We start from the raw sequence: 24,723 nt of genomic DNA, 5'->3' as shown, positions 1-24,723 counted from the left end.
AGGTGTTATACAAGATAGATACTGACAGCCAATAACTTGTTCTGTTTGGTTTGGTCTATCCAATGAGTGCAGAGCTATCCCCCCGCCCTGTATCGTTTGAATCACGCCCCATAATCGCAGCTGAATGGAGCAGTTTCAGACTCGTATATGACGTCGTCGGGCTACTGGTGCTAGGGCTCAGATATGTTTCTAGGTCACTTAATATGACTTAGAAGTAGAGATGCACCGATCGATCGGCCGCCGATCGGAATCGGCTGATTTTCACGTGATCGGCCACGACCGGCGACCGGCCGGTCAGTCTGAGACATGCCGATTTTATGCCGGTCAAATGCACTCGCACGTACTTGTAACAACATCACACTCACACAGCTGAGTTTGCAAAGTTTGATGAAGCTAGGCCAACAGTCAGGGCTGGATAAAGCGCTAATACTGAGTTTTTCTATGCAGCGAACGCTGTGCTTTGCCATATTGCGTGGAATTTACTATACTAAGCTGTCACTTCAGGTTACAGCGCTCATCAAAGCCCGTCCTTGCCGCTAATTGCGTGCCCACAGCTGAAGCCTATCAATAAGCAGCAACATAGCCTTTATACTCCACTTAAGGTGAGACACGGCAGGAATAAACATAGTTTTGCTTCGGTTTGCCAACTTATCATGTATTCTTTCACACTACTACAACAACTAAGTCCGATTTACACATTTAGAGGTTTATTTCATTACCTTTTGTCTGATCACGCCTGTATATTTCTTCTAAATTCGCCAAAAGTTAGCATTCTAACTTGTCATAAACTACCGCGACCGTGATACAAAACATATCATGCGTGGTGTCGTTGGAAAGCTGTGTTTCTCCTGCATGACGTTATGCCATCCAAATATGGACACTTCCTTAGTATCCGCAAGCAATCGCGAAAGTTCAAAGAAGAGTGTGGACTGAGAATGTATGTCATTTGCTGTGTTTCAAGGTTTCTCAAAATTATTTTTTTTGTTTTCATTTTCCAACATCTCAGCCTATGTAGCACTAACTTCAGTTATCAGTATTCTGAAGATATTTACAGTTGGATATTGGATATTGGATAGTGTTCCTAGTGCATTTCTACATGTGTGAAATGAATGTCCCACACTGGGATTACTGCAGCTGAAGAAGACTTGAAGAAGAATCTGTCTATTCACATTTTTCTACCAGCCATTGATAAGTTGATTACATTTCTAACATGTTGTATTAAAGAAAATATAGGCTAGAAAATAACTCTTTGTTTGTGCTGTAAAGTGGTTAGAAGAAATTAAATCGGAATCGGCTAAAATCGGTATCGGCCGGTCAAACTCGATGAAAAATCGGAAATCGGAATCGGACAAAAAATTGCAATCGGTGCATCTCTACTTAGAAGGCTGAAATGTGGTCAGTTCAGAGATGCTTACAATCTGATTGGAAGAAAAAACTAAAATATTTCGGTTACGGTTATGTTGCTTAACAGACTCTTTTGTCCAAAGGGACATTCAAACACAATACTACAATTTAGCAGTTGATCAGACTATAGTGTCAACTACAGAGAATAGCAACATAAACTAGAAGCAATTCCAAGGAATTACCAGTGCATGAAAATGCAAAAATATATAGATAGATAATGTAGATATGGTTACTAAGGTGTAGCTAGGGTAAACATGGTGGTTGCATCGTTTAAAGAGAGTTGATGTGTGAAGGTAGACAGTTTAAAGCTTCCAGTTGTAACTTAACTAAGCATTTCTAAAAGGTATATGTTAACAATGATAACCAGGTTGATTGGTTTACTTAGCTAATGATTTCTAACAGTTATGGTAAAAATGCTAACAATGCTAACTATGTTAAAAAGTCTAACCAGGTTGATCAGCTAACTTAACTAATGATTTCTAACAGAAATGTAAAAAATGCTAACTATACTAACAATGTTAACTATGCTAGCAATGTTAACCAGGTTGATTAGCTAACCTAGCTAATGATTTCTATCAGTTATGCTAAAAATGTTAACCCTCTATACCCCAATAGAATTCTAGAATGCTGCAGCATTTTACTGAGAACAACAAAGAAATTCTCATATTTTATGTCACTGTGCAAACAAATACTTATATTAAGAAAACAAAGCAGAAATTACAATTACAAGTTTATATTGTTTTAAAGAGCAGAAATTGTATTTTATTTTGATATAAAATATGTATTGTAATATCCACTGATATTAACATATGTAGCTTTACCGGCTCACTAAATGTCATTTTTATAGCCAGGTTTCATTTGGACTTCTTTTTTGAACAATAATGCAGACATATATATTACTTAAAGTATTAAAATAGAATTTATTTAGTAAATAATTAAATATTTAATTATTTGCCAACACAACAAGTACAACCTTATCATTATACCATGAATGACAGACATATTGAGGGAATGTCAGCAACTAAATTGAGAACTGATTTTCTCAAATCAACTAAGTATGTGAGTGTGAGAGAGATCTAGCAAAAGTGTGAGTGAGAGTACGAGTGAGTGTGAGAGAGCAAGAAAGAGATGAAATGAGACATGGACTCTGACTACAACATTCCATGAAATTCGTGAAAACATGACCCTGCTTTACAGAGTGAAACGCAGCATGTTGAGCACCCAAAAGACGTTTCGACACATCTCCCCGATTTTGCCCTCTTTTGACTTCTTATACACACCACACAGCCTCTTTTGCGTCCCTCAAACTTCACGAGGGAATGACCTGCTTTCAGGTTAGGTGTCACGACCCTTTCCACCTCTGCGCCTGGCTGCCCCTTAGCTCTCCTCTTCCTGCTGCTGTACCCATCACAAAGCTCATGCACCAGTTGCATTTTGAAGCTTTTGAGGCAGAACTGACGTCTGCTTTTGGGCAGTGGCCTCTGCAGAGTTAGCCACAAAATATATGAGTTCACCAATGCGATGTTGAGCATTCCCCAAAACACATACTTCCACCACTTTTTCCCTGTTCTTCCCACATTATAGTAGCTCCGCAATTGATCCATCAGGTCAACACCGCCCATGTTTGCATTATAATCGAGGACAAGCTCTGGTACTGTGATGAACTCATCAGCAGTGAACTTCGACAGAGGCTTTAAAGTGTCCTGTGTACCCCCACAACTGGACATGAAGCAGACATCCCTCTTGTCTCTCCATCTACAAACTGTCATACCTTCAGCTGACTGCTTCAGGCTCTGACCACGCTTTAGCTTGCCTTCCATCAAGTCTTTGGGGAAGAATTTTTTGTTTGGCCTTATGGTCCCACAATAATATGTGTCAGCATTTAGCAGGGCTTTTACCAAGGGAATGGAAGAAAAGAAATTGTCGGCATACAGGTGGTGGTGTTTGTGTAAGTAGTCTCGCATCAGACCCATAACCACCCTGTATCCCAAACCAAGGTCATCTGCCTCACCGTTATCTTTTCCTGTGTAGACGTGGAAAGCCAAACAGTACCCAGTCGATGAGTCACAGAGACACCAGATCTTAATACCCCACCTGACAGGTTTCTTTGGCATATACTGCTTCCACAGTAACCTGCCATCGAATTTGATCATGGCCTCATCTATGGACAGATTTCTCCAAGGCATAAGAAGTGCAGGGAAGTTCTCCTGCAACACACACATCAGTGGTCGCACTTTGTGCAGCTTGTCGCCCCTATCTGCTGGGCCTGGGCGTGAACAATGGAGGTACCTACATAACTCCTCATACCTATTCCTAGGCATAGTGTCTGCCACATAGGACACTCTCAGGGCAGGATCGGATGACCAGTAGTCAAGATAAGATGGCAGACGATGAATTCCCATGAATATATTCAACCCCACAAAGACCTTCATCTCCTCCATACATGTACTGGTCCAGGACACATTTTGAGAGGCATACAAATTTGTGTTTTCTGCCAGATTAACAAAAAAAGCAAGCCCCACCATTTGCATAAAAATGTCCAGTACACCCCCTAGTGTGATCTGTGGCCCAGCCTCATGACTGTATGGCTGAAGGGAAGGATCAACTGCCCCTCTCACCCAAGAGAATGGGTTGTCAGCCACCCGCCTACCCGACAGTCTGCCCCGCCCTCTCCCCCTCATGTGTCCTCTGCCATGTCCGCGCCTTCCTCTGCCATGCCCACGTCCTCCTCTTCTCTGAACTACCAAAGCCTCCATCTCCTCCTCCTCCTCCTCCTCCTCCTCCTCCATCTCCATGTCCTCCACGTTCTCTGCTGCCACACTCACAGCATCCTGACTACTCTCTGATGAGCTGGAACGCCCAACATCCTGACGCAATAAAAAGCAACAAAAACTTCTCCATAATCTCAGTACTCCGTCCATTTTCATGAACTGATTCATTATTTCGTGGAATGATTTAGCCAGCAGGATAACTATTCCCTAAATCTCTCCCTCCTCCCTCTGTCTCTCTCTCTCATCAGTGTGCGTGCGCGCGCGCGCGCACACACACACACACACACACACACAATAGTGGGCTGTTTGCTGTTAGATCACTAGCTGATATGGACTATGGACACACTAGAGGACATCATAATTATCAGATTTATTTAGTAGTGAAAAGGATAGTGTGGTAGTGTTAAGTGGTAGCATGTTTATTGCCTATAATGTGAATTGTAGTCTCAAAGTCTTTCACTAACCCAAAGTTATAATGTAGACTTCTGAGGGCATGTTTATTGCCTATAATGTGAATTGTAGTCTCAAAGTCTTTCACTAACCCAAAGTTATAATGTAGACTTCTGAGGGCCCTGACATTTAAAACGAGACATCGAGAACTTTGAAAAAGCACTGGTTGTTTACTTACATGACTGTTTATTCAGGCAGTCACTTTCGAAAGTTTACCGGTCGCAGCCATCTTGAATTTAGTCACGTGACTGATTCATGACTAGTGCACGCATAGACATAGCGATTACGTGAACCAGTCACGAATCAGTCACGTGACTAGATTCAAGATGGCTGGCGCTAAACTTTCGAAAGTGACTGCCTGAATAAACAGTCATGTAAGTAAACAACCAGTGCTTTTTCAAAGTTCTCGATGTCTCGTTTTAAATGTCAGGGCCCTCAGAAGTCTATCAATAAAGTGTGGAGCTACTTTGAGCCTCATTAATGGTGTAAAACAGTGATTTATTTGCACGGCACGCCGATGCCCGAGCCACTAATGTTGAAAACCTGGTTTACTATTGCTGAGCTACCGCTGGGTTTCGGAGAACAGCTGACAGGTCGAGATCAGCTCTGAGACATTCGCTCACACTCGGTATCATATTTCAACACACTTTAAGTCAATATCACACCGGAATTCTCCTTTAAGGACTTGAGAAGTTACTGTAGTAAAATCATGTTGGTTGCTATGGAAACGGTCATAAACGCTTAATTTTAATGGTTGCTATGTTGGTTGCTAGGTACATGGAGGTCTCATGTAGTTGACTGGAGGCATAGTTGATGATAACTGACAGTTGGAATGGTTGAACAGTTAAATAGTTGAGTAGTTTCAATGGTTAAATGATTTAATAGTGAATTATTGCAGTGAGGACTTTTATTTTGAAACAGTTGTGGGAACAGGAAACAGTTTAACAGGATATGTAGTCTTCACAGAGAGATTGTATGCTTAACACTAGAAGCGCCAAGCGCCGGTCATTTGACCGCTGACGCGTATTACTAGAAGCGCCGTGTAGGTTTGACCTAGATATACCTAGAACTGCCGGGCTGCAGTCATTTGACCGCAGTGATTACAAAAAAAAAAAATCTTTTCACTCGATTAAATTCCAGGACCCTACGTTCACGACTTTTCCTAAATACGCGTGTTTTGTCACCCAGAATTTTTACATGATCAAAAGCACACCGGTACAAGCTAGTTTAGAGCTATTTTGCGCTCACTTATGTGACAACACTATGTTGTCTCGCGTTCGGCCATGTTTGTCCAGGCTGCTATTCTCTTTTCTCACAGCAGATGTCGCAAGGATTTCCTGTCAGTCGGGCATGAGAATAATATTTTACCATAAAACATATCGTTTATATATGTGCAATATGTATTATACAGTGCCTATAGAAAGTCATCATACCCTTTTGAAATAGTTACTTTTTTTGTCTTACAGCCTGAAATCAAAACCCATTTTAAAAACAATCTTTTTCAGTTTTATTCACAAATGTAGCTGTGCAACATCAAAATAATGAAAAGAAAGTCAACAGTTCTGAAAATTAATAAAAAAAATAAAAACTAGAATAACAGGGTTGGAAAAGTCATCATACCCCTGACTTAATACTTTGTATAGCTTCCTTTTGCTTTCATTACAGCCCTCAATCTGTTTGGATGTGTCTATTATAGCTTTCCACACCTAAATTGGGGAATATTTGCCCAATCTTCCGTGCAGAATTGTTAAAATTCAGTCAAATTCTGTAGGGAATGGCGATGGACTGCTCTCTTTAAGTCAATCCACAGATTTTCTATAGGATTTAAGTCAGGGCTCTGACTTTGCCACTCAAGGCTAGTCACCATCCTATCCTTAAGCCACTACTTTGTTCTTTTGGCAGTATGTTTAGGATCTTTGCCGTGTTGGAAGGCGGATGACCTGCCCATATTCAGCTGTCTAGCAGAGGGATGCAGGTTTTCCTCAATCATTTGGGTGTACTTGGCAGCATCCATTTTCCCTCCTATCCTGACCAATTGCCCAGTCCCCACTGAAGAGAAACATCCCCACAACATAATGTTGCCCCCACCATGCTTCACACTAGGTATGGTGTGTTTTGGGTGTGTATACTATAATATAAATAATTATATCATAGTGACACGCGAAAAAATAAACGATAGCTTAGAAACTAGGCCTGCATGAGATTTTCCCACTGGACACACCACATCAGTATTGTGCTCGTTGCTACGATACACAGGACTCACAGTGAGTTGACGACCAATGAAAATGACATGGGGAAAAGTACAAAAACAAAGTAGCCTGATTTTGATCTCACCTTACATACTTTCCTAATACGTAGGGCTACTCAGACTTTTGTTAAATCGTCAGGGCCCGGTTGCACAAACACCAAAACCAAAGATTGATGATATGAACCAAATATTCTGGAACAGATGGATTTACAGGTGATAGGCTATTAGGCTACTGCTGCGACTTCCACCGTTTCCTTTCCAGAGATTGCTGCACTGTTCACAACGCAATGAACGCATGCAGTCTACATTGAAGTGAAATGTGCAGAACGTTGTCCAAAACAATACAATAACATTTTGATTACAATACAAACGATTTGATTCGTGCACGAAGTGCCATCTAGCGATCATTATGTGTAAGTAAAAGCCTCCCATTCTAAGGACTCAGCGGTCATTTGACCGCCTCGCCGCGCTTTAAGTAGTTCACAACGGCGCGGCGCTTCTAGGTATAAGTGGGTCAGAACGGCGCGGCGCTTCTAGTGTTAAAGCCTGAGAGAGAGAGAGAGAGAGCTGCTGCAGGTGGGGCTGGCCACCTGGCATAAGATTCTAATTGCTTAACGGCCCGATTGTGATGTCATAGAGGCCAATTTTAAGTCTATGGGGAAATTTTGAACAGTTTTTATTTAATAGTTTAAAAAGTATAAAAGTTACAAAGTTGAAAAGTCATAGCAACCCGATCCATTAGAATACCTACGTTACAAAGTTTGAATGAAGTTGCTAAGTTAAACGGTTGAAGAGAAATTGCGGTTAGAAAAAGTGGTAAGCGGAATAATAACTATAAGAAGCCTAGGAAGAACAGTACAGTGCATTTGCATGCACTGTAAAAAGTAGTAGAAGAAGCATAGGAAGAACAGTACAGTGCATTTTCATGCACTGTAATAATAAAAAGTTGAAGTTGAAGTTGAAGCCTAGGAAGAACAGTAGCCTACAGTGCATAATAATAAACAGTGTCAATATAAGCAAAGCTAATGAAAACTAGAAATGCAATTCCAAGGAATTACCAGTGCATGAAAATGCAAAAAAATGTAGATATGGCTACTAAGGTGTAGCTAGGGTAAACATGGTGGTTGCATAGTTTAAAGAGAGTTGATGGTGTTAAGGTAGACATTTTAAAGCTTAAACATTCCTGTTCTAACTTAACTAATGATTTCTAACAGGTATTCTAAAATGTTGACTATGCTAACAATGCTAATGAGGTTGATAAGTTAACTTAGCTGATGATTTCTAGCAGTAATGCTAAAAATGCTAACTATGCTAACATTGCTAACTATGTTAACAATGCTAACCATGTTGATTAGCTAACTTAGCTAATCATTTTAGCAGTTGTGCTAAAAATGCTAACTATGCTAACAATGCTAACCAGGTTGATTAGCTAACTTAGCTAATCATTTTTAGCAGTTATGCTAAAAATGCTAACTATGCTAACTATGCTAACCATGCTAACATGCTAGTGAGGACTTTTATTTTGAAACAGTAGTTGCTAGGGTATCCATGGTGCCCACTATCAGGAATAAAGAAGTTACTGTAGTATAATCATGTTGGTTGCTATGGAAACTGTCAAAAACGCTTAGTTTTAATGGTTGCTATGTTGGTTGCTAGGTACATGGAGGTTTCATTTAGTTGACTGGAGGCATAGTTGATGATAACTGACAGTTGGAATGGTTGAACAGTTAAATAGTTGAGTAGTTTCAGTGGTTAAATGATTTAATAGTGTATTATTGCAGTGAGGACTTTTATTTTGAAACAGTTGTGGAAAGAGGAAACAGTTAACAGGATATGTAGTCTTCACAGAGAGATTGTATGCTTAAAGCCTGAGAGAGAGAGGGCTGCTGCAGGTGGGGCTGGCCACCTGGCATAAGATTCTAATTGCTCAACGACCCGATTGTGATGTCATAGAGGCCAATGTTAAGTCTATGGGGAAATTTTGAATAGTTTTTATTTAATAGTTCAAAAAGTATAAAAGTTACAAAGTTGAAAAGTCATAGCAACCCGATCCATTAGAATACCTACGTTACAAAGTTTGAATGAAGTTTCTAAGTTAAACGGTTGAAGAGAAATTGCGGTTAGAAAAAGTGGTAAGCGGAATAATAATAACTATAAGAAGCCTAGGAAGAACAGTACAGTGCATTTGCATGCACTGTAATAAAACAATGGCTAAATGGGAGAATAGTAAATAAACAAAGTCATTCAATCAATTATAAAATAACAAATATAGCCACAAGCGGCGATGGTGGGCCCGAGCACCTGTGGTGCGGTCCTGTGACATTTCGAAGTCTAACAAAGCAACATGTGCGTGTTGGTGGGCATGTGCATGAGCAACATACATGCACACCAAATTTGGTGAATTTTCATGAATGTATGTGTCAACCACAACAGACAACACGCTTGGTGGCGCTATAGAGTCCCTAAGCCACACCCTAGGCCAGAGCTCTGTCTCTGACTAGCGGTAGCAATAACACACAAGCCCACCAAATATTCAGCGTTTCTCAAAGTCAAGAGCGCATCCTTGATAGAATGCTTTCTTGCGAGTCGGGTGCTAGAGAGACAAGGCTACACACCTTCCCAGTACCCTCCCAAGTCGTCAAGATCACATGCAATGGAACAGCCTAGCGAGTGTGGAAGTGGACGTCAACCGTGCACAGTTCCGGCTGCGCGCCTCATTTGAACTGTGGAGATTGTGCTGCTTTTACAGGAGTTCCGACAACTGTGCAGCTGCACTTTCATCTGAATAAACGTTTTTGAGTAGCCTACAGTATTTCCACATTCAACTTGGTCTTCACATATCACAATCCGTAGTTTATAATTACAGTGCATGAAAATGCACTGTACTGTTCTTCCTCGGTCTTCTTCTTCTTCTTCTTCTTCTTCTTATTATTATTACAGTGCATGAAAATGCACTGTACTGTTCTTCCTATTCTTCTTATTATTACAGTGCATGAAAATGCACTGTACTGTTCTTCCAAGGCTTCTTCTTCTTATTATTATTATTCCGCTGATCAAATTCATTTTTTCTATTCAGCTTGAACCGTTTAACTTAGAAACTTCATTCAAACGTCGCAACGTAGGTCTTAAATAGGGGAAGGCTGCTAAGTATTTTTCAACTTTGTAACTTTTATACTTTTTAAACTATAAATTAAAAACTATTACAAATTTCCCCATAGACTTAACATTGGCCTCTATGACATCACAATCGGATCATTAAGCAATTAGAATCTTATGCCAGGTGGCCAGCCCCACCTGCAGCAGCCCTCTCTCTCTCAGGCTTTAAGCATACAATCTCTCTGTGAAGACTACATATCCTGTTAACTCTCCTCTTCCTCTTTCCACAACTGTTTCAAAATAAAAGTCCTCACTGCAATAATACACTATTAAATCATTTAACCATTGAAACTACTCAACTATTTAACTGTTCAACCATTCCAACTGTCAGTTATCATCAACTATGCCTCCAGTCAACTACATGAGACCTCCATGCACCTAGCAACCAACATAGCAACCATCAAAATTAAGCGTTTATGACCGTTTCCATAGCAACCAACATGATTTTACTACAGTAACTTCTTTATTCCTGATAGTGGCAGCCATGGATACCCCATCAACAAATGTTTCAAAATAAAAGTCCTCAGTACCAAGTTAGCTAGTTAGCATGGTTAGCATAGTTAACATTGTTAGCATAGTTAGCATTTTTAACATAACTGCTAAAAATGATTAGCTAAGTTAGCTAATCAACCTGGTTAGCATTGTTAGCATAGTTAACATTGTTAGCATTGTTAGCATTTTTAACATAACTGCTAAAAATGATTAGCTAAGTTAGCTAATCAACGTGGTTAGCATTGTTTGCATAGTTAGCATTGTTAGCATAGTTAACATTTTTAGCATTACTGCTAGAAATCATTAGCCAAGTAAACCAATCAACCTGGTTATCATTGTTAGCATAGTTAACATTTTAGAATACCTTTTAGAAATCATTAGTTAAGTTAGAACAGGAATGTTTAAGCTTTAAAATGTCTACCTAAACACTATCAACTCTCTTTAAACTATGCAACCACCATGTTTACCCTAGCTATACCTTAGTAGCCATATCTACATTATCTATCTATATTTTTTTTTGCATTTTCATGCACTGGTAATTCCTTGGAATTGCATTTCTAGTTATTATTAAACTTCTTCTTCTAACGCTCGCAATTCAGCTTCAACCGTTTAACGTAGAAACTTCATTCAAACTTTGTTGCGTAGGTCTTGCTTATGCCATATGTGCTTTGTATTTTTCAACTTTGTAACTTTTATACTTTTTAAACTATTAGTTAAAAACTATCACCATTTCCCCCATAGACTTAACATTGCTCATTATGACATCACGGCAGCAATTAGAATGTTACCCCAGCTGGTCAGCCACCTGGGCACCAACTGTCAGTTTCTCTCAGGCTCCTCTCTGAAGACTACATATTCTGTTCCCCTGTATCCTCTGCGCACAACAGTATCAAAATAAGTCCTCCTAATTCCATCCAACTTTATATCCATTCATCTTCTTCAAACCATTCACTCATCCACCCATTCTAAACAGTCTGCCTATCAACAACATCAATTAGACGCTCTACATTGAACTTTTAAACAATCTACTCTGTCTCAGGCTGGCTCTCTTAAGACTAGCCAGTTAAATTGATTACACCTGTATCTGTATCCACTACTCTCAGTAGAGAGCTGTGTCTCTCCATTCTACAAGAATATAAGGCACATTCCATCCAACATTCTATCCATTCATCTTCTTCAGACCATTCACTCATCCACCCATTAAACTGTCTATCAACATCTATTAAACAATCTGTCTATCAACATCCATTAAACTCTCTGTCTATCAACATTAATTAGACTATCTACATTCAACTTTTAAATTATTTACTGTCTCAGGCTTTAAGAGTACACGCTGGCTCTCTTAAGACTAGCCAGTTAAATTGATTACACCTGTGTCAACTACTCTCAGAGAGCTGTATCAGTGTCTCTCTTAACAAGAATATAAGGCACATTCCATCCAACCTTCTATCCATTCATCTTCTTCAGACCATTCACTCATCCACCCATTAAACTGTCAATCAATATCTATTAAACAATCTGCCTATCAACATCCATTAAACATTCTGTCTATCAACATTAATTAGACTATATACAACTTTTAAAGTATTTACTGTGGGTCCCTCTCAAGCAGTGTTTATATGTCCTCCCTCGCTCCTCGATCCTCAATGATCTACATAAAGAAAGATAGAAGAAGGGCTAGACTATCCCATTGTTGCCGCTCCATCATTCTTTATGTAGATCAGTGAGGAGCGAGAGAGGACGCGTAAACGCTATATATGAGAGGCACCTTCTGTCTCAGGCTTTAAGCATACAATCTCATTAAGACTACAGATCCTGTTTCACTACTTCCTCTGTCCACAACTGTTTCAAAATAAAGGTCCTCACTGCAATAATACACTATTAAATCATTTAACCACTGAAACTACTCAACTATTGAACTGTTCAACCATTCCAACTGTCAGTTATCATCCACTATGCCTCCAGTCAACTACATGAAACCTCCATGTACCTAGCAACCAACATAGCAACCATTAAAATTAAGTGTTTATGACCGTTTCCATAGCAACCAACATGATTATACTGCAGTAACTTCTTGCTTCCTGATAGTGGCCACCATGGATACCCTAGCAACAAATGTTTCAAAATAAAAGTCCTCACTAGCAAGTTAGCTAGTTAGCATGGTTAGCATTGTTAGCATTTTTAGCATAACTGCAAAAAATGATAAACTAAGTAAGCTAATCAACCTGGTTAGCATTGTTAGCAAATTTAGCATTGTTAGCATAGTTAGCATTTTTAGCATTACTGCTAGGAATCATCGGTTAAGTTAGCTAATCAACCTGGTTAGCATTTTTAGTAAAGTTAGCATTGCTAGCATAATAAGCATTTTTAGCGTAACTGCTAGAAATCATTAGCTAAGTTAGCTAATCAACATTTTAACATGAATAGAAATCATTAGTTAAGTTAGAACTGGAACGTTTCATCTTTAAACTGTCTACCTTCACACTATCAACTCTCTGTAAACTATGCAACCACCATGTCTACCCTAGCTACACCTTAGTAACCATATCTACATTATCTATCTATTTTTGCATTTTCATGCACTGGTAATTCCTTGGAATTGCATTTCTAGTTCTTCTTCTAACGCACGCAATTCAGCTTCAACCGCTTAACGTAGAAACTCCATTCAAACTATGTCGCGTAGGTCTTACTTACGCGATGTGGGCTTTGTATTTTTCAACTTTGTAACTTTTATACTTTTTAAACTATTAGTTAAAAACTATTACAATTTCCCCCATAGACTTAACATTGCTCATTATGACATCACGGCAGCAATTAGAATCTTATGCCAGGTGGCCGGCCACCTGGGCACCAACTGTCAGTTTCTCTGGCTTTAAGCATACAGTCTCTCAGAAGACTACATATCCTGTTAACTGTTTCCTCTGACCACAACTGTTTCAAAATAAAAGTCCTCACTGCAATAATACACTATTAAATAATTTAACCATTGAAACTACTCAACTATTGAACTGTTCAACCATTAGACCTGTCAGTTATCATCCACTATGCCTCCAGTCAACTACATGAAACCTCCATGTACCTAGCAACCAACAAAGCAACCATTAAAATTAAGTGTTCATGACCGTTTCCATAGCAACCAACATGATTATACTGCAGTAACTTCTTGTTTCCTGATAGTGGCCACCATGGATACCCTAGCAACAAATGTTTCAAAATAAAAGTCCTCACTAGCAAGTTAGCTAGTTAGCATGGTTAGCATAGTTAGCATTTTTAACATAGCTGCAAAAAATCATCAACTAAGTTAGCTAATCAACCTGGTTAGCATTGTTAGCAAATGTAATATTGTTAGCATAGTTAACATGTTTAGCATTACTGCTAGAAATCATCGGTTAAGTTAGCTAATCAACCTGGTTAGCATTGTTAGTAAAGTTAGCATTGTTAGCATAATTAGCATTTTTAGCATAACTGCTAGAAATCATTAACTAAGTTAGCTAATCAACATTTTAACATGAATAGAAATCATTAGTTAAGTTAGAACTGGAATGTTTCATCTTTAAACTGTCTACCTTCACACTATCAACTCTCTGTAAACTATGCAACCACCATGTTTACCCTAGCTACACCTTAGTAACCATATCTACATTATCTATCTATTTTTGCATTTTCATGCACTGGTAATTCCTTGGAATTGCATTTCTAGTTCTTCTTCTAACGCACGCAATTCAGCTTCAACCGCTTAATGTAGAAACTCGATTCAAATTTTGTCGCGTAGGTCTTACTTACGCGATGTGGGCTTTGTATTTTTCAACTTTGTAACTTTTATACTTTTTAAACTATTAGTTAAAAACTATTACAATTTCCCCCATAGACTTAACATTGCTCATTATGACATCACGGCAGCAATTAGAATCTTACGCCAGGTGGCCGGCCACCTGGGCACCAACTGTCAGTTTCTCTGGCTTTAAGCATACAGTCTCTCAGAAGACTACATATCCTGTTAACTGTTTCCTCTGTCCACAACTGTTTCGAAATAAAAGTCCTCACTGCAATAATACACTATTAAATCATTTAACCATTGAAACTACTCAACTATTTAACTGTTCAACCATTCCAACTGTCAGTTATCATCCACTATGCCTCCAGTCAACTACATGAAACCTCCATGTACCTAGCAACCAACATAGCAACCATTAAAATTAAGTGTTTATGACCGTTTCCATAGCAACCAACATGATTATACTGCAGTAACTTCTTGTTTCTTGATAGTGGCCACCAAGGATACCCTAGCAACAAATGTTTCAAAATAAAAGTCCTCACTAGCAAGTTAGCTAGTTAGCATGGTTAGCATAGTTAGCATTTTTAGCATAACTGCAAAAAATCATCAACTAAGTCAGCTAATCAACCTGGTTAGCATTATTAGCAAATTTAGCATTGTTAACATAGTTAGCATTTTTAGCATTACTGCTAGAAATCATCGGTTAAGTTAGCTAATCAACCTGGTTAGCATTGTTAGTAAAGTTAGCATTGCTAGCATAATTAGCATTTTTATCGTAATTGCTAGAAATCATTAACTAAGTTAGCTAATCAACATTTTAACATGAATAGAAATCATTAGTTAAGTTAGAACTGGAACGTTTCATCTTTAAACTGTCTACCTTCACACTATCAACTCTCTGTAAACTATGCAACCACCATGTTTACCCTAGCTACACCTTAGCAACTATATCTACATTATCTATCTATTTTTGCATGTTCATGCACTGGTAATTCCTTGGAATTGCATTTCTAGTTATGTTAGTGTCATTGGAAAGTTATACTGGTAATTGGCAACGGCAACGGTAATGGTAGCCTTGTCTGTTAAACTTGTACAAAGTTCGCCTTGGGCGAAGTTCAGAGATAAATCAATAACAAAAGTCTATCAAAACACAACTATTCATAGCCTACACATCACATATGCAAACAAACCGGGGCAAACATGTGTTTCTTAGCGTCTTGAAACTTTCTTCTGTGAACTGAAAGTCCGATCAAACTTCATTCAAAGGCAGTCCATAATTCAAATGAAATAGTTTTCTAACGAAAAAGTCCAAACTTTTATAATAGGCCCAAATAATAGAATATTTAAATAGACAAGATGTGTGTGGTGCGTCGGAAAATGGGACATTTTATTTGTAATTGTTTCCCACACAAAACATAAACATCCACCTCCATTTAGTCTACAATTTCTTATGACCCCTCATCTGAGCCACAACAACAACAAAAAAATAGGCTATAGCCTACTGAAAGGCTTAATTTGTAGCCTATGTCTACTTTATCACTTATGATAGGCTACGTTTAGGTATTAAATTTGAACGAAATAGCCTGTCATGTAATGCTACAGCAACTCATAACGTTAGCTGTAGGTTCTCGCTCCAGAAATATTGTCCACGACGCGTCCTCCTGTCCTGACCAGTGTATTTCAAATTCTCTATCTATATCATCTCATGTGAAGGACACCTGATTGGTAGGCTATTTTATTCCCAAATAAACCAGTTATTTCGTTGTTTTTATTTAGCCATTTTACTAGTAATTGCACCGTGTGTATATGACCATTTGCGTCTGTGTTCACATCAGCTGGTTGCTGGTGTTTTAGCAAACTGTTGTCTTTAGTAGACTGTTACTATTTTCAATGATTTCTTGGGGGATAACATGGAAAACATGGAAAGCTAACTACTAGGACTGTTACTTTAGATATGTATTCAAGTTTGAACGAAATAGCCTGTCAGGTAATACTACAGCAGTCATTACCGTTAGCACGCTAGCTGTACATTTCCAGCTCCAGAAATATTTTTGGTTCGACATGCCCGCGACGCGCCCTCCTGATCAGTTTTGCTCAAATCTATCTATCTATATCACCTCATGTGAAGGACATCTATTGGTAGGCTATTTTATTCTTAAATAAACCAGTTATTTCGTCGAAATATGTACCACATTTTACAGTTATATGCAGCCAAGTTGGCTAGCTTGCTAAATATGATCTGTCAAACTTGAAAGGTGCTAACGTATCCAAACGTTATGATTGTGCCAAGGGTCTAACGCAAGGTTTTCGTTTATTGTCGGCTACTTTTGTATGAGTGCATAACTGAAGACGTGTAGTATAGTGTCATAACTATTGCTTAGGTCGTAGAGTATAGTGGCGATACTTGCAACTAACGTTAACATGTTGTGAACTGAAGTGGGTATTTTCTCTACTCCACGTCGAGACGCAATATTTCGTCTTTACGCTGCCAGGAAATAACACGGTGTGTGTGTGTGTGTGCATACATGCGCTCTCTAGATGGTTTCTGTCGTATATTTTCCTGCTCAAGTTGTCTTATATCAGTATTGGTTTGCAATCTGGTCTATAATGTTTAGTCAAGGATTTAATACTAACTTGCTTCAAGTGAGTTCACAGGCTAATGTTATTTCTCCAAATCATCAGTCAGCCTTCCAGGCAGTGACCGTGTCTTTAGTGAAAAAGGACATAGTTAGAGGTGACTCAGATTGTATTGTAAGTTATTTACAGGCTTTTTTTTTTTCTCCTCATTATTTTAGATGGAGGGGGAGAAGAGCCAGTATGCACGGTTGATGGAGTCTCTCTGGAGACAACTGACTGCTGAGGAGCTCCAGGTCATCGGTGAGCATCAACTACAGGATCATGAAGGGATGGACACTGCAGAGGAGGAGTACCTAGATAGCCAGCTACTGAGTGAATAGGATGTGGAAGAAGAGGAGAGTGATCTCCCATCATCCTCAGCTGGGTAACTATGTTTGTGTGTGTGTTATTTCTCCAAATCATCAGTTAGCCTTCCAGTGACCGTGTCTTTAGTGAAAAAGGACATAGTTAGAGTTGACTCAGATTGTATTGTAACAACCAAGTAAGTTATTTACAGACTTATCTTTTTTTCTCCTCATAAATTTTAGATGGAGGGGGAGAAGAGCCCGTATGCATGGTTGATGGAGTCTCTCAGGGAAAGGAGACAACTGACCGTTGAGGAGCTCCAGGTCATCGGTGAGCATCAACTACAGAATCATGCAGGGATGGACATGGAGGAGTACCTGGATAGCCAGCTACTGGGTGAAGAGGATGTGGAAGAAGAGGAGTAGGAGGGGAGTGATCTCCCATCATCCTCAGCTGAGTAACAATGTTTGTGTTTGTGTGCACACGCGCATGCGCAACTGCGCATGTGCACATTTTTTATTGTTACAAGGGCATTACTTGTTATAATAATGACAGGAATAGTGGTAACAGTTTCATTACATTTACATTTCTACTAATTAACATTCTTATGACAATCTATTTTGGGTTTGGTTAGCCATTCCCTGACAGGCCCATGTCAGGTAGAAAGCGTAGACGCTTGTTACAGTGTTGTCTTCTTACTCTTGTAGTTCTAGTAGTTACTGCTTGTTTGTTTTAGTGTTATACCTGGGTTCCTAAAGATTTCATATAGGCCTAATTGATCAATTTTAAAATAAAATGGAAAACATTTTTTCCATTAGAAAACTTGTGTCAGTGTCTTTTCTCTATTCTTGTTTTTGTAACAGAATGATACACAGAGAGAAGCATTCTCCATCAGCTAGTCTTTACTTCACCTTTAGTCTTTCCTCACTCACAAAGGTTATTGGCTCTTAAGGCAAGGTAAAACATGCCACATTTAGCTATACAACTGAGATGGTTAAATACACTTATTTTACTACATGACCAATATATCTGTGTATTTTGGAGTTGAATTTTAAATCGGGGAATGAAAGCATTCTACTTTTTAAAAATTCTACTCGTCACTTCAACTTGCAGTTATGAGTAAATTGATCATAACTTTTGAACCAAAGGTAATGAATTGATTCTGTTTCTTTCACTGAAGAGAGCACAACATTGTCTATATCTCACACACTATATCTGTGATAGCTATTAGGTAAAACATAAGATTTATCTTGACAAATATATGTTTTTGTGTTTTTTAAGGTTGAATTTTGAAGGTCTTGTTTAAAAACAATGTATGTTACACTTAAACTTATTAACCATGATGTATACCATTTTAAAGGGCTAGTTCTTCTGATCACAATGATGGGTATATTATATCTCTAGCATCTAGCATATCCACACAACAAGCCTTTTTGTGTCACGGGGGCATCAGTATGAAAAAAACGGAATGTTTTGTGCCATCTGCAAAGGTCCAATAAATGTGTCATAACATTTGAACAAAAGGTGACAGATTGGTTCTGTTTTTTTCAGTGAATAGAGGACAAAATTGTGAATCTCCAATATACTCTAGGTTTTTCTCTACCTACAACACAAATTGGGGAAAAAATGAGATTAATCTTGACTAATTGCTATTTTCGTGTTTTTTGGGGTTGAATTTTAAAGATATATTTTAAAAATATGTATGTTCTCTTAAAAGTTATTAGCTATATTTTATACCATTTGAAAGCCCTATTTCTCCTGATTACAGTGGTGGGTATATTGTATCTCTGCCATGTAGCATAATCACACAATACACCTTTTTGTGCCATGAGGCCATTGAGTATGAAAAAATGGAATGTTCGGTGCAGTCTGCAAAGGGTTAAATTTGACAACGTCAAGTGCAAAATATTAATAACCCCGCGTTCACACTGTCTCTGTCCGTCAACGGATCTCATTCACTTTGCATGGGGCGGACTCGAAATGCATTGTGGGTAGCCCGTCCGTTCCTTCAGTAGATCAGTGAGGATCGAGGCCCCAGGAGCGAGGGAGGACGTATAAACGCTGCATGAGAGGCACCCTAGGCTACAGAAGTTGGTTAAACTAGCGAACGTTAGCTTACTGCAGATGTGACTCCGATTCTAGAAATAGTAAACCTTTTTTTTTACTGTCCATAAACAAAAGGCAACATGAGCCTTTGGCAAAAAAACCCATAACAGATTAGAAATCGCCAAAGTTAGACTACATTTTAGCGGTGTATGAAACAGGTAGTTGCTAGGCCCACTGCATTGTCAATGCTTGTGGCGCTCCTGTAACCCGTCCGCCTCGCATGTCAGCTCGGTATTTAGCGTGGAGTTGGTTCAAATCCCGGTGATAGGCTATCATTTGTGATTTCCCCAGTAGGCCTAGCCTACTGTTTATTGTAATTTAAACCCTTCCTTAATAACACACTTTACACAACCATTCAAAATTATAAATATACGCACTAGGCCTACTGAAGCGAGCTATCTGGGGCAACCGTGGCCTAGCCTACTGGTTAGGGTTTCAGACTTTTGACCGGAGGGTTGCCAGTTCGATCCCCGACCAGTCCACGGCTGAAGTGCCCTTGAGCAAGGCATCCAACCCTCACTGCTCCCCGAGCGCCGCTAGTTGGGCAGGCAGCTCACTGTTCGGGTTAATGTGTGATTCACCTTACTGTGTGTTCACTGTGTGCTGTGTGTGTCCACTAATTCGGTTAAATTGGGTTAAAGGCAGAGAAACGAATTTCTCTCACGGGATCAAAAAATTATATATTCTATTCTATTCTATTCAATTTATCTCCCCAAATCAGTAAGAGCTGCAGGATGCACTTTCCCAAATTAACACGAACTTAGGGCTGTGGAGCAATAACTGGTCTTCAACTGATCGCAGAAATAAGGTTTGTTTTTGTAAATGTATTATGGACACGTCAATACCATATGTTCGCGCAACTTCTGTATCACGCAGATAGGCTTGTAGTTTAATGATTGACTATTTGTCGAATTGGAGTCACATCTGCAGTAAATTAGATAAAACTGCCTGCTCATCGAGTTGCCAGGAACACGATATCAGTTTAAATGATAGCTCCACGGCATTATTTAGTAGGCAAGGTTATTTTAACGTTTCACTGTAGTCAGAAACAAATGCATGTTCGATGCATACGGGAGTAGAACCTACGACGATTCGATGTGAAGCCACCTGCTCTAGCCACTGCACTAATGAACGGTGTCCCTGAAGTGAGGGTTTGTAAATTCCATAGTAGCCTACCAAAACGCAAACCAATACGCAAATTAACGCAAGGTAACACAAGTAGCAAGAATGAGCCCAACAGGTCAGTCGGTCTTTTGATTTATATTAGCCTACAGTATAGCGCAATCATTGTGTCACGAGAAAAACATCAACTTGGAATCACCAACCGCAACTCCAAAGGTAGGCTACGCCACAGGTGTGACGGCCCAGTCCTTGTTTGCGATTGAGTTTTAACTACTTTTTCTAGAAACACCAAATGGAAGAACGACGGAGCAAACTCCCAAGGTTGCGATGCAAGTTAGCATTCGAGGCTTTCTAGAAACGCACCCCAGAACAGTGAATTCTGAATGCTTAAGGCCCCGGTACAGTCCACGCACCCGACTTGTCGTGCGACATGTTGACGTCACGGGGAACGTTGTAACCATGTATACTTGCGCGTGGTAGTCGCGACACAATTTGCAGTATTCTCCTGAACAGAGGCACGGTATCCATTGACGTTAATGGCAGTAGCAACTAGCTTCTTTGCTGATATTTCAGACTTAGCTTGCACAACTTAGCCTACCATCTTGTTTATGAGATGAGCTTGTGTAATCTCCCTAAATGGAAAGAGATTTTTTTTTTAGGTCTAGAAGATATCCTTTGGTTGAAAATAAATCTCTTCGTTACCTTTTGCTGGAATGCTTATGTGCCTCGGTCCTAGTCATTTCCCCCTAATTCCTCGAGTTGCAACTCTCACTGGTAACTTCGTTAGCTTATCCAGCGTAGTTCACGACTGTAAACAAATCAGTCATCCAAACGGCAACTCTCGCTGCAGCCTAGCCAAAACTTCCCACTTCTCAAACTTACTATTATTCAAACTTCATGACTACACTCTCAAAAAGCCTCCAATGCCCATGCGTTGACATATTTTTTTACTTTAAGTATCGTGATAATATCGTTATTGTGATATTTTTCTTTATGATAATCGTATTGCTTCAGCGGCTGCACCTCGGTGCTCGGGCACTAATGATAATAATCTGTACAAAAATAATAGGGCCTTGCACCTAAGGTGCAGCCGCTGCTTCAGCAGCCGCACCTCGGTGCTCGGGCCTTAATAATAACTAGAAAATGTAATTCATGGAAGGAATTACCATTGCATGTAAACGCAAAAAGGTTGCTGACTGTGTAAAACATTCCTATTAGGTCTATAGTTAAAAAGACAACTAGATACACAGAAGAATAGATAAATAACAATAACCCAATTACATTTCCACTGAAATTACTTGGAAAGTCACATTTAAAAAGTGATTTATGAAAATGAATCAAATTGTGGATATAGGCTATTATGGAAAATAACTCTTCATTTAGGCCTATTAGAATTTAAGACTGAAATGAAGTTGGCAACTTCAAATGAGTTGCAAGAGCTGACACTTTAGTAGCCTACAGTGAAACGACTGGTAGGATAGCTTAGCCTTCATATCTACACTAATGCAGGTTAAAAGTAGGCCATAGACTTAGACACCATTGGAATACGGAATACATTTTCAAACAACGCCAATCAACTAGATGCAGCAACAGGTAGGATATCTAGCAAATGTAACGTTAGCTTACAGTAGGATAATTTGTACAGGATGAGCTAGGCTATGTTCTTCGAAGTGTCTCCAGGTGTGTGATTGTCCTAATAGGAATGTACAAGCTGTTAACAAAGGTTTTTAATTTGTGAATGATACCGAAAAACCTAGCCTGGAGCAAGTTTGGTTGTCGTTAGCTAAATACAATGTTAGATTTACGTTGACGTTCGGTTAGATTGTCTTTAGCTGTTGATAACGTTACCGAGAGCAAACCGGTTAGCCTACTGTAACGATAAACAAATCAAGTTAGGAGTAGCCTAACAGGAGACAAGACGATGACGTCCTGGTTAACAGCAGCTATGGCATGGTAGAATGTTTTCATAGCTGTTAGTAGCCTACTCAGCACGCAGCTACAGTTTAATGAGTAGACAAAACATTCAGGTTGCAGCGGTGGCATGGCTTTAGTTTGGATCAAAGATCCTTGATTACTGACAGCTGAGCACTGACGTAACAATTAGTCTTTGCCGCCAAAGGATCTCAATGTAAACTCTATGGGAATTTTAAACTCTTTTATCGTAAATATCTCAAAAAGTATGAAGTTCACAAATGTCAAAAATACAATCGTCAAATCTCCGTTACAAGATCTTTGTAGGAGTGCTTGAATGACGTCAAACGGTTAAGTGGTTTTAGCGTTATAAATCGTTGATTTTGGTCGGAGGAAGAATAATTATCCCGATAATAACTAGAAAATGTAATTCCATGGAAGGAATTACCATTGCATGTAAATGCAAAAAGGTTGCTGACTGTGTAAAACATTCCTATTAGGTCTATAGTTAAAAAGACAACTAGGCTACGTACAGAAGAATAGATAAATAACAATAACCCAATTACATTTCCACTGAAATTACTTGGAAAGTCACATTTAAAAAGTGATTTATGAAAATGCATCAAAATTGTGGATATAGGCTATTATGGAAAATAACTCTTCATTTAGGCTATTAGAATTTAAGACTGAAATGAAGTAGGCAACTTCAAACGAGTTGCAAGAGCTGACACTTTAGTAGCCTACAGTGAAACGACTGGTAGGATAGCTTATATAGCCTTCATATCTACACGAATGCAGGTTAAAAGTAGGCCATAGACTTAGACACCATTGGAATACGGAATACAATGTCAAACAACGCCAATCAACTATGATGCAGCAACAGGTAGGATATCTAGCAAATGTAACGTTAGCTTACAGTAGGATATTTGTAGGCCTACAGGATGAGCTAGTATGTTCTTCGAAGTGTCTCCAGGTGTGTGATTGTCCTAATAGGAATGTACAAGCTGTTAACAAAGGTTTTTAATTTGTGAATGATACCGAAAAACCTAGCCTGGAGCAAGTTTGGTTGTCGTTAGCTAAATACAGTGTTAGATTTACGTTGACGTTAGGTTAGATTGTCTTTAGCTGTTGATAACGTTACCGAGAGCAAACCGGTTACTGTAACGATATAAACAAATCAAGTTAGGAGTAGCCTAACAGGAGACAAGACGATAACGTCCTGGTTTAGCCTACAGCAGCTATGGCATGGTAGAATGTTTTCATAGCTGTTAGTAGCCTACTCAGCACGCAGCTACAGTTTAATGAGTAGACAAAACATTCAGGTTGCAGCGGTGGCATGGCTTTAGTTTGGATCAAAGATCCTTGATTACTGACAGCTGAGCACTGACGTAACAATTAGTCTTTGCCGCCAAAGGATCTCAATGTAAACTCTATGGGAATTTTAAACTCTTTTATCGTAAATATCTAAAAAAGTATGAAGTTCATAAATGTCAAAAATACAATCGTCAAATCTCCGGTACAAGGTCTTTGTAGGAGTGCTTGAATGACGTCAAACGGTTAAGTGGTTTTAGCGTTATAAATCGTTGATTTTGGTCGGAGGAAGAATAATTATCCCGATAATAAAAAGAACAGGGATAACAGTACATTGCATTTACATGCAATGTAATAAAAAGAACAGGGATAACAGTACATTGTATTTACATGCAATGTAATAACAATCTGTACAAAGACAATAGGGCCTTGCACCTATGGTGCGGCCACTTCAGCGGCCACACCTCGGTGCTCAGGCCCTAATAATTTACAAAAACACAATTATGGGACTTATCAAGGGACAACCCCTACCTGTAGGACAAGGAATTTCAAACATTTCCTTTTTTCAGTGAATATCAGTATAGAGACAAAAATAGACAAATATACATATATTTTTCTTATCTTACCCATGACGTACACTGCTGTGTAACTGACTGTCTTAAGGCAGTGGAAAGATTATAATACTCAGAACTGTGGTGTACTTGATGTGCTGCCCAGAGGATATTGAGTTCTGCAGAAGTACAAAAAGGTAGTTAAAGATACTCTTCTGCATAATCCTGATAACATGATCAACCATAATTGAGACATACTTTGTTAGTTTTGTTCTGGTACAACAGGTACAAATAAGTTACTTACCATGAGCAAACCGATGAACCCAATAGTAGCAGAAGTCAACACAAAGAAAGGCCAGCCACCATGTCCAGGCAGAGTCCCATGGTAACTCAATTATACGGTAATTATTCCAGAAGTAGATATAAGAGGACAGTTCCAAGCCTCTGAAAAAAAGGCTATGGAAAAAAGTCCCAGAGACATAAATGAAAACACTAGTGCTGTCA

General features: G+C 39.1%; 1 protein-coding gene across 2 annotated transcripts in view; it reads right to left on the bottom strand.

The window, feature by feature from the left end:
* agmo (alkylglycerol monooxygenase) overlaps window positions 1–24,723 on the bottom strand; it is a 199,458-nt gene that overhangs the window by 109,660 nt on the left and 65,075 nt on the right. For both annotated transcript variants that reach the window (XM_062539691.1, XM_062539689.1), the window contains exons 3-4: window positions 24,524–24,675; window positions 24,295–24,398 (exon numbers count right to left, since the gene is read on the bottom strand). In XM_062539691.1, coding sequence (XP_062395675.1) covers window positions 24,295–24,398; window positions 24,524–24,675 — 256 coding nt within the window. The remainder of the gene's footprint in view (window positions 1–24,294; window positions 24,399–24,523; window positions 24,676–24,723) is intronic.

This window comes from Sardina pilchardus, chromosome 6 (genome assembly GCF_963854185.1).
Source record: "Sardina pilchardus chromosome 6, fSarPil1.1, whole genome shotgun sequence".
NCBI classification, from domain to species: domain Eukaryota; kingdom Metazoa; phylum Chordata; class Actinopteri; order Clupeiformes; family Clupeidae; genus Sardina; species Sardina pilchardus.
This window is presented reverse-complemented; position numbering and strand designations above follow the sequence as displayed.